General features: G+C 29.4%; 1 protein-coding gene across 4 annotated transcripts in view; it reads right to left on the reverse strand.

Moving 5' to 3' along the window:
- Positions 1–11,372, reverse strand: part of LOC106685370 (uncharacterized) — a 36,888-nt gene extending 25,516 nt beyond the window's left edge. For all 4 annotated transcript variants that reach the window (XR_001343834.3, XR_001343833.3, XM_014427996.3 and 1 more), the window contains exons 1-4: positions 11,088–11,372; positions 4,205–4,375; positions 962–1,061; positions 721–877 (exon numbers count right to left, since the gene is read on the reverse strand). Coding sequence is in view for 2 of the 4 variants with exons in the window: in XM_014427996.3 (XP_014283482.1) it covers positions 721–877; positions 962–1,061; positions 4,205–4,375; positions 11,088–11,198 (539 nt within the window). In the remaining 2 variants the exon portion in view is untranslated. The remainder of the gene's footprint in view (positions 1–720; positions 878–961; positions 1,062–4,204; positions 4,376–11,087) is intronic.
- Between the last annotated feature and the right edge of the window lie 878 nt (positions 11,373–12,250).

Below are 12,250 nucleotides of genomic sequence, written 5' to 3' on the forward strand. Positions count from 1 at the left end.
AGTTATTATCTTATGGTTGTTATCTTGTTTTGTTTTTAGCCCTGAAGAAGGCTAGAAACTCTAGCCGAAACGTCGGCACATTAAAATAAGTTAGTCATACTTATTTGTGTTTCATTGACCGCACCCCCAACCATCTTCTCCTCATTTATAATAGAATTAATATATACATGTATACAAGCAAGTAGAGTCAGAAGTTAATGAGCCATATATCAAGAACAAACCACCATCAGACCAGTTAAGCTATGTTTGTTCTTGATTTGTTTTTTTTTCATCATGCAGTGTAAGGGTAGAGGCTTATTAAAACACAGACTTAAAAGTTCTAGAAGAGGTGACTACAGGATGTGTACTGGACAGTCATAGATGCATGATATTAATGTTATTAAGCCTTCTCCTAAGAAAATTTTCTGTCAGTAAAATTTAAAGTTGATATCAAAGCAGGACAGAGTGCCTTTACCTTTTAGCATTAAAAAATTTCTCATGAGATATTTTTGTCATTGCATATAGTTAAACAAAGATAAATTCAAAAAATTTATGATGATTTTGATAACAATCTTGGAAACTAGGATAATTTCAAAATGAAAATTACCAAATAAACTTCAACATGAGCAAAAACATTCATTATCTGAACATAATTTTGAGGGATATATTATAAATAATTTTTCAATATTACCATTCCAAAACACATTATAAAATGAAAACCAAATTATAATTAATCAATACCTCAAAATTGCTATCTGATCCCTGTATGCTCTTTTTCTCATTGTGTCTAAAATATTAAACTCTTTTTCAGCAAAGATTTTAATTCTTTCTTCCGTTTTTGCTGTCTGTTCACTAAGCCATGTTAGGGCAGCAGGGTACAACGACACATCATCTGAATCTATAACATATAAAAAAAAAAATAATGAAAGTTTTATAATTAAAAATGTAAATAAAAAGTAAAATTGAAACATAAAATAATTACCATAGTCACTTTCCAGTGGTAAGTCATCATAAAGTAGAATTTTGAAAGCAGGGGAGTATATTTCACTTTGTTTCAAAGCATTTACTTGACTTGATTCTTTCTGAAAAAAAAATGTTTAAATAGAATCAATATATGATATCCCATATGATTTTAAGAAAGAAGTACCACTTATCAAATCATTAAAAATAAAAACTTATTTATACCAAACATTTTAACCAGGATATTAGTTAAATTATTATTATTCATAACAGTGATAAGGATTACAAAAAAAAGAGATAAGTTAAAAAAAAGAAAAGGATTACAAATGTAGTGGATTTAAGTCTGTTGTTTCCAACCAGTAAGTAATTTATGGAACCTCCTCCAGTCATTTATTTAAGAAGGATAAATATTTTAATATACGATAATAAGAACTGCAGGTAACAGTTGGTATTAGAGAATACTGGGAAGACACCTCAAATATAACTTGGCCAATTCAAAATTAACAGATAATTTCAATGTAATTCAGATTTAATTAACATAATTACAGACAAATTATTAAATTAATTTGGCAGATTAACACCAGGATTAATATCTGTAATATTTTAATTAAGAATATTAATTAATGATAAATAGTCATTACAATATGTATATATATATATATATCATTACATAGTGAGAATACTGGGATGAAAAAAGATTTAGTTTGATTATATATATTCTGATTATAATAAAACCATTGCTAACTCCAAAAGAAAATTTTGTAACAATATACCTCTGCATGTGTATAAAAGCTGCTGCTGACAAAACCATTAGCCAGGCAAAGACAGCAACTCTATATTAACACACAGATTTTAGGCAGCTAGCAAGAACCAAGTGACACTACAACCCCCCAGCACTTACTCTGGACAATAAAGATAAGAGAATAGCAATAAACAGAATGAAGGACCTACTAAAGTTTTCACAGTGCAGAGTTCCCGGCCCTCTCCCTTAGAAATATACAATCAGAAGGCTGAAAGGAGATTCAAAAGGGTAGAGTGATGAATATATTTGGTAAAATATTTTTTGAAGAGAAGAGAGGCGAGCAACTGAGTAAAGTAAATGCAGGAAAAATTGAGGATATTCGGTAGGTAGATTTTGAGCAGTAGAGTTCAGAAATTGAGGATCAGTCAAGCCAAGCCAAGAAGAAGAGAGCAGACAGGGTTAAAAATTTTGTGGTGACAGAAGTCAGGAAAATACATCAAACACCCCAGTCCCCAGACAAGACCATGCCCAAACTGGAGATCGTCTATCCCTATCCACTTAGGACAGAGTCTAAGTCTTAACAAATAATATTTTAATGAGTACTATAAATGTAATTTTGAGTGGAAATTCAGTAAAATAATTTAAATAACTATATCTCCAGTATTCTAAATTTTTTAGACTCAGTATCAATTATAATTATTATTAATTCAATTTCTAACTCATATTAGAATTAGAATATACCACTTTTGAATGTTATTAATCTAAGAATTGATTCAATGGACAAACCCGTATGCCACCATCTAGTTTAAGAAAAAGTTGATGAATATAACTAAAAATTATATCATTTTAAATTTAATGTATGGAAAGGCCACTAAGACACAACACACTTGAAAATTCTAAACCAAACTTATCAACAAAATGCTAATTTTGACAATTGAGTTTATTTTCAAATAGGATTATTACAATTGATATTTTACATATAGCTCTGCACCAACATTAATTTTTTAGATAATTTAATTAGCAACTAAATTAATCACAGAGATATATTTGATACAAACTTTTCTTTATAGGAGTTACATGAAAAATGCCAGAAAGATCTTAAATATAGGAGAAAATTAAAGGTAGAATAAGTGTGTAAGAAACTTCAGGTGACACAGTTATAGCCCACCCAAAATTCTAAAATTGTAGATTTATAGGTGTGCTAATCATGTCTTCAACTCCCTGTATATCATACGCCATAACTCAATATTTTTCAGGAGATGCATTGGAAGTTTTAAATACTGCATTAATTTCAGTGAAACTTCACAACAATAAGGTCATAAATGGCCTAGAAAGCAAAGAAATAACACTCTACTAGTTAAAAGTTCACATCATTCCAATTGTCCTTCTGATATCAACTCAAAAATCTTGATTTTCAAATCATAATACTATTGCAGCAAACGAGTTATGTAAGTATGATTACATCTCTCCCTACTTCACAGTACCCATTTAGGCCATTATTAATCTGATAATACACCTAGTTCCCTTTAAAAATTCTATTTGCAAAGTCTTAGACAATCCTTACTAACTTATAATGTTTTCCAGGTAGTTGTATTCGTTTACTACCTCTAGGGCTTCCCCCACTACATAATATTTAAACATTTTCTTTTTAATTCCAAAGGAGAACTAGACTTTTTTTTTTTCAAGTTACTGACATTTCTTCCCATAGTAGTTTTTTTTTTTCAAGTCTGCTATTAGGACTATATTGCCCACATATAGCAAACACTTTAACTGGAATATATGCATCTTCCATTTTCCTATTGTACTCCTCGATGATGTTCTGCACTAACATATCTCATGGATCTAATTTTTAAAAATAATGAATAACATGGGATTGTGACTGTCACTCTGGCATCGCTTGAAAAACTTATGAGACCTTTTGCATTTCTGTTAGTTGATTTAATTGTTTGCAGGAAATCTGCTGGTAAATTCTTTGCAGAAAGGGCATTCCATATTTCATAAATACTCTTATCCCTACCCCAAGGCTTTTTCAAAATATTACTAAGAACAAATATGTGGTCCTGGGTTTGCATGTCTAGGTCAAAACCTGCCTATTGCTCCTTAAGTTGGCACTCCACAACATGTAAAAACCTTCTTTCAAAGATAAAGGTATATAAATTTGATAAGCTAATTGGCCAATAGTTAAGCTGAACTCTTTATAGATGGGAATTATATAGCTATACTCCCAATCTTTCGAAATTTCCTAACTATAACATAGCTCGAAACAGTCCTTGAATTGCTTGCAGGAGTGTTCTTCACCGTCTAATTCCAGGAATTCAGAGGCATTGTCATCTCTCTCTGTTGCTTTAATTGTTTGGTGTTTTTAAGTTTTTCAATCAAAATTCAAGCGTTTGCTTAAAACACAACCTTGGATTCCTTCAAGAAAATTAAACATAGATCATAATTCAAATTTATTAACATAAGTACAAATAAATTAAATATATAGATATATAAAATCACAAATGATATGCAAATATTAATAACCTCAAGATTTATTTTCACAATCAAAGAATTAAGTGCAAGTTTTTTGTTTGTGCTGTAACATGCTTGCCCACAGTTCAGACAACTGACAATTTTCCAGTCTCCACTAACTCTTTCTTTGACTAAACTTGGCACTTGAACAGTAACTGAACATAAACACAGAAGAGCAACATCCTAAGAAAAAAAAATCACAATTAATTTATATTTAAAATTATAAATTCAAACTAGTAGTAAACCATTATATTATTATCAAAGCTATAAATCTTAAAATTGATATAAAACATACTAATATTACTTTCATTAATTAAAACAACCTTTTCTTGGTAATATTCATGCAGATATTTGTAAACATTACATTTTAAGAACTTCATAATTATAGTGTCAGATTAATGAATAAAATTATTCCATCTCTATTATAGACTCAGCTGTAATTAGGAATCATATAAAATTTTTAATCTTTTAAAGTTAAATGATGACTAAAGAAATAAAAAGAATCAAGACCATTCTTGTGATTAACAAGGGAACAATTAAATATAATAAGACTCTACACAGACATCTCTTAATTAGATACTATCAGATTTTTTGGTCTTCAGATAAAACAATACCACCTGAAATGTAGGTGTGACACTCTGAAGTGTTACTGCAGAATCAAGGTTGCTAAGGTGATGCCTCAACAACAAACAACCTACTAATTAATTGACTAAGGTTGTAAAATCAAGCAATTCACCTCAACAGAGACTTGCCTTGCATAAGGCCACAAAAAAAGCCTCAAAACTTAGATCATAACAATTTTTAACCTTATTAAATTAATAATGATAGAAAATTCTAAAATATAGATAAGAAATAAAAACAATTACTTCACTTAGTATTCTCAATCATGCATTTAGAAATATATATATAAAAAAAAAATTACTACTCAATGAGATAAAAGTACTCTATAACAGTCTAAATGACAGTGAAAAAGTTTGGAGAATACCTGAAGAACATATAACCAGTGTTGCTTGTCAGAAACAATGGTATTGAAAGGGAGCTCTGCCATGTTATATGGTGGCATGTATTGTTTAAGATCAACCTATGGAAGGGGCTTGAATGCTTCAAGATATGAGGAGACAATTTAAAAAATCATGTAGTACTTTACACCCCTTGATAATCAATTAATGCTTATGTAGAATAATGACAAAAAGGACCATGAGACCTACTTGCCGGACTACTTTCCCCCACCTTACCAAATTAACAGTACCAGATGATTACATGATAATCCTCCACCATAAAACACAACAGGTGTTTCTGATTACCCAAAAACATCAAGTTTGCGTAGAGTGGCCAGAAAACAGTTTGGATCTTGACCCGATTAATCATGTGTGAGAAAAACTTAAAAACAAAGTTTGGTCACAGGTTTATCCTCTCACAGCCCTTGAAATGCTAAAGATGGGTATTGCAGTAACAGGACCACTCTCAACATACTCAACTATGAGTATTCTAAAAAAAAAAAGATGGAAGCAGACATTACAGCAAGAGAAGATAATAATTCATATCAAATGCCATTATTAGTAATTCAAATTTAAATTTTATACAATTTTTTTTTATTTTTCTAAAAAAAAAACATTCTATTTTAATTAACCTGGAATACTAATAGTATTCAAAATTATGAGTACCCCATAACAATCCCCCCCCCCATGGATTGTTCACTGCCTGTTGGTGAAGTGAAAAGACCTTTGGACGACCAGTGCTATCTGTCAAGCAAGTTTCTACCAAAAATACTTTTTCAATTTGACTAATGTTAAGGAATAACAGCTAATCAATTATATGAAGTATGATGGATGGAAACATACTTCACATCTAGTATAGGTCAGCCAAAGGTCTTTTCACTTTAGCAACAGGCAGAGAACAATCAGAGCATTTTGAAATATTATAAAATCCTTTATAATCGAAATACTATAAAATGCTAGTTTATATTTTAGAGGTTCTAAGTTATTAAACTTTTGGGTCTTATGGGCAGCACTGGTTATAAAATGATAATCCTTAAAGAAAATTAGATGCACACAAACTATAAGTAAATTCACATTCACATTGTTAATTTTTTTGTTTTTTGGAATGAATGGTAGGATTCAATTCTTTGTTTATTGCTGAATCAAGTTTTTCTTGCAAGGACTATTCAACACCTACTTGAACTTCCTCTATGCCGATGTTGATTACTTCTGTCTGATTAGTGCTGTAGTGAGCCAGCATCAAAACTGCTCAGAACAAACAAATTGATTGTTATAGTTCATTCCACAATTGTCCATACTTACGAGTTGTTACATGTGTTTTTCTCTAATTATTTTTGTAAAAAAATATTTTAAAGAAATTTATGCCAGCACTATAATCCTAGTATCCAGACTTGTCTCAGCACCAGCATTAATGGTACCAGAGAACACTGAAATGTCGGGATTGGAATCCTTAGTGCCCAGAGATACGACCACAGTAATGCAGCATGCATGGTAAAGGTAGTTTGAAGTTTCTCCTTCACAAGCGGGTGGTCAATATTTCCTTTGTCACGTATGTAAATATATCACTGTTATCCCAATTTTTATTTTTTACAACTTGATATCCTCACAAATTAACTATAGATTCAGTTTTAAAACAAAGGCTATGTTTTGTTAAATCCTATTGTCAAATTTGTTACCTGATAAAGGTAATTGGTGGGGAACTAGTCTGGCAAGTAGGCCTATTGGTTCTTTTTGCCAACTCGTGACAGCTACCTAATGGTAGCCTTGTACTAATTAGAGTGGGATGTCAAGATTCATTTCTTGGGATCCCTGAGAAACAAATATTAACTACTCCACATAGGAATTGAACCTACAACATTCTGAACCAGACATTCTGGGATCCTTGCCCCAAGGTGCTTGACCGTCACACCCTCATTGTCCCTGTTCAGTCAAACAAATGTTTACTTATGTTCAAGAACTGGCCTAATGTATTTTCACATCTCAAATGATCTCAGGGAGATAGGAAGATAATTCATGGTTTAGTTAACAAGACAGGTGCTGGGTGATAGATGAATTTCTGAAGAAATTTTCAATTATAGAGGATAAAATATACAGATCAATTAATATTCCCATAGAGAAAAAGTAAAAAAAACAAAATAATTCATTATTTCATGGGAAATTAATGCAGTATTCATGAAAATATCTTTACTGTTTGACAAATAATGATTATATCCTAAAATGATAGAAAAATAAATAAAACTAGTTTTAAAATGAAACAAATAATGTCTTATTGAAATTTTAACTTTTTTGAATTAATTTTTAGATCAATCACTTGCTATAAATACTACAAAAAAACTAATTTAGTTAATAATTCAGATTCCTAGTTAAAATTAAAGTAAAAAAATATTGTAATTCACATTATTAACAGTGATTATTAACAACTAAAAACAAATTCAATGCAAAAATAAAAACAAAATTTTTATTATCCCAATTTTCAGCATATTTTATCTTTCTTTTATTTTGACAATAATACATATGGTCAAGATTAATATGAATAATGTAAATCAAGAGATGAATAATGTATAGTCTGGACTCTAGCACATGCATTATTAATACTGAAAAAGTCCTTGGATATTGTCTGAATTCCTGGACAAAGGCTTATCAATATATCTACAAACAAAAACTATGTCAAAAACATTACAAATCTATTGCTAAGCACTATCTTAGTTTTCAAAATAGAACAGTGATAAAACCATTGATACAAATTAAGAATCAAAAACATAAACTCTGTATCTTTCCTAAGCATAGATACCAGAAATCAAACAGAAATAACTGATCATTGCAATTCCTAAATGGTTGATTAATGACATCAATTTAAAAGTCAATCCAATAAAAAATTTACTGTTTTTTTATTTATTGGCATTATTCACATAAAATAATGGCATAACACACAACATCATGATAAAGAAATAAAAATATAACACTGAAAAAGAAACAAAAATTTTGTTAAAGAACCTCAACCTTCCTAAATGTTATCATCATATCTATAGTATCATTAACACAAAAAAAATAGCAAAGGAGTACAAGAAATTAATTGTATCTATATTATCAATAGTGAAAGGACCCAATTAAATATAAAATAGTGATAAATGCTTAACAAAGATTGTATTATTGATTAATGAGAATTAGTTTCTGCAATTTGACAAAATATTATACTTGCTCTAAGGAGCGAAAATATAAATAACATAAAGGATAGAAATATCAAATATCAATGAACTAAAAAAAATATATTGTATAAGCCAAAAGGTGATATATAACTTCATTTACACTGGTCGTTGAAAAAATTAGAGAGAAAAAATTTCAATAATGAATAAAATAACTTATATGTAAATGAAGCTATATTAATTGGCAATTTAAAGCACCAACAAAAATTTAACTTAAAGTTTGAGAGTTTATGGGCAGGTAGAGTAGTACTTAAAAGACTTAAACTTCCAAGGCCATTATGACACAATAATGACCCAATGTTTGGAAACATATTATTTGACTGAGCTATGTTGTTAAATTAACAAAATATAACACAATTTAAACTAATTAAAATTAAACAAAAATGAATGAGCATAAAGTACAAAAAAAAAAAGGCCAAAAACTATTAACAGAATTAATACTGGAAGATTTTGAAAAGAAGTCTAGAGACTTAGAAATTACTTTATATATATAAATAGTCAATGTTTTGGCATATCAGGTACTTCTCCTTTTTATTGCCCTCTACCTGATCATTTCTGACATAAAGTTTACATATTTTAACTTTGAGTAGGAGGGTCAAGTTTTCATTCTGTGGTGACGCCACATAATAACAGTCAACCCTACCATCAGGTGATTCGAATTGGCATTGCAGCAGGCTCAAGATTGCTAAGGAGACACCTCGAAACCCTCAGCTAAAAACAACCACGGCAAATCAGGCATTAAATAGTATCAATAAAGACCATAAATAACACATATAATATCAACAGCCCAACCTATAAGACAAGGAACATGGAGCTGTCATCCCACCCAATAATTTGAAAACCCGAAAAGTTGGGAAATTCAAGATTTGACCTACTTCAAACAGCAAAAATTTTGGTAAAATATTATTCCAAAAAGTTACAATACTCGAAATTGTTAAGGAAAAGGGTAGATTTCAGGGAATACTCCCCAGACCTACAGGAAGTTAGTAAAATCTGGTCAAAATTGTTGGGAAATTTTAGGTTCCCTCTACTCAATTAGTCCTTGAAGCAATGCCCCAGTTAAAAGTGATGAAGCATCACTCATAACAGTTCAGTTTAACATATACGGATATACACTAATAGGCATTAGTTTTTTACTATAGTTTGAGAGATTAATGTTTTTAAATCTTCCAATACCCTGAAGAAAAAAAAAAAATACTAACATATTAGACCTCGCAGGCTATATTTCTGTAGTTATGGGTTATTCTATGACACCATAAACTTAATTGTATGAATCCGAATTAAAGCACTGATCTCAAACGAAATTTTGTTCACCTCTTGAGTTAAAACAGACTATGATCAAATTAAGCCAGTAATAATTGGGGAGGTTATAACTTGCAATAACATATATAGCAATAACAATAGTTTAGGAGGTTTAATATGCAATTACAAAACAAAAGATTATAATTATAGTAAAAATAACCACTAGTTATAACTAAATTCCACATATTAAATAGATTTTAAAAAATACAAATATTTTATGAAAAATAAATTTAAGCGCCATTTTAATCACTTAACCCATTCAGTGAATGAAATACTCATGGAATGAGTATCACTATGTATGGAATCAAGAAAATTGAGAGAAAAAAAAAAAAAAAAAAAAGTGATTTTTTTAGCTTATTGATCAATATTGGAATAAGATTATTAATAAGTCATAACATTATACTCCTACAGGATTAAATATAAGATTTTAAATATTTTCTGCAATTGATTTATTCACTGATAAGCTGTGTTAATGGTAAAATTCAAACAAACTTGTTTAAATAACAACTTAATTTAATAAATATTGTACAAAAATATCAAAAATTGTATTATAAAACAAACAAATTTCTCGAAAACATTTGATTAGAAAAAATGAAATTTAATATAGATTGGATAGAAGAACCTCAATATGTTTTTTATCAAAAGATTTGGGGCTGTTATTTTAAGTTCCCAATTAATTATATCAGAAAATTTATTCCAGTAAATGAGTATAATACAGGCAACCTTCAAATAAACTTTATTGGGATCGAGTAAGAATGACCCTAAAAGTATAGAGTAAACTCATTTACGATACAAACAGTAAAAGTATATGTCTATGTGAACAATTTCCTTCTCCTAAAAGTCACGTGAACAACTCCAAAAATGACCTAAATGAGACAAACAATTATTAGTTATGAAATTTGAAACAAATATGATTATGAAAATCATGTACATAAAGATCTGCTCAGAAAAGACTGTTCAAAGTACACTTCTCCTCTCTTTACAGGTCATAAAGTTAGAATAACAATTATAATTTACCAAAACTATACATATGAACAAATATAACAAGTAATGCAAGTAATTAAATACTATACATACAATACCCACTATGATAAACCAAATTTCTTCAACTTGTAAAGTGATGTTCTTAGTTACAAATTAAAAATAAATTATGAAAACAACACTACGTAATTACAATGATACTCCACTAAGGTAAATATATTTATTCCTACAAAATTGTTAAGTAAAATGATGTACTAATACATTTTACACGTATTTAACATAAAAATTAAATAAACCAGTAACTAATACTTGACAGTGAATTTTTTGAACAAGCCAACTAAGAAAGGCTTTAAAATCGCACTTCAACATTTTTTCTTACCAGAATTACTAGAATCCAGAGATGAATATTACCTCTTTGAAAAAACTATAATTTGGATAACGTTCTCTGGATGATTCATCAGAACTGAAATCATTAGCTGAAGAAGATATAATGATGTTAAGACAGTCACAAGTAATCTGCATACTGTATACAACGATATTAATAAATACTTAGATCATAACAAAAAATTATGGATAAGATAATGATTGCCACTAAAAATGGGTTTTGAACATTTGAAACAACTCCTCAATTCGTAATATAAAATCTTAAACAACTAAACCCAGTAACACTCAAGTTGAGAAAGAAACCTTTTTGAAACTAACCCCAATTACCCTCTTTTAAGGAACGATTCAATCAACTTAACACAAAGCAAAACTAACAGGATGTCAACATGATCAGGATTGGGAATTAAAATTTAACGTTAAAATAGATTTACTTTGATAAATACAACTAAGTGGATTTTAAGCTTGTAAAATTTGAATTTTGATAATAAAAGATTTTCCAGAAAAAAAACTCGCTCTTTTGTAACATTACAATAAACTTTCGCTTTTTAAATTCAACATTAATTTTGACTAAGAAATGGTTTAATACAATGGTAGGAAAATTTTAATCAATTAAAATATCTAAGTAATAATACAAGTAACTAATAATAATATCATAAAACACAGATATTACAGTACATTAATTAGAACTATTACTTCAAAAAAGTTATCAAGAAAAGAAAAGCAACTTCTGTGATAAGCTTTATATGACGTTTTAGTTCACTATAATTTTTATTGTTACTAAGCTCCTTAAAAATCCTTGCGCACGATTAACATCTGTATGCTTCCGTTTTTAAGGATATATACCTGTCTAGTTACACATTGCTTACTAGCAAGATCATTTTCATCATTTTTATTCAGCCTTGAGTCTACTCTATTTTCATCCGTATTCTATTTCCCATAATTACTCTAATTTTTGTAATGAAATAGCTTTTCGGATGCAGGAAAGATAGTTCTTCAGTTAGTAAAGGCTTCATTTGTTTCAATTTAAAAATCTTTTCTCAACATCTATTACCCAAAGATAGCTGATATTTTTCCTATGACCCTTTACTTTAGTTGGTCAAGTACAAGGTTCTACAGTTGTGAGAGCCTGTTTCATGTAATTCATGAAACAGGCCTCCGTGGTACTGAAGAGATGCTACTCTGGTTTATTC

This window comes from Halyomorpha halys, unplaced genomic scaffold, assembly GCF_000696795.3.
Source record: "Halyomorpha halys isolate HHAL.00 unplaced genomic scaffold, Hhal_1.1 Scaffold686.1, whole genome shotgun sequence".
Taxonomy (NCBI): domain Eukaryota; kingdom Metazoa; phylum Arthropoda; class Insecta; order Hemiptera; family Pentatomidae; genus Halyomorpha; species Halyomorpha halys.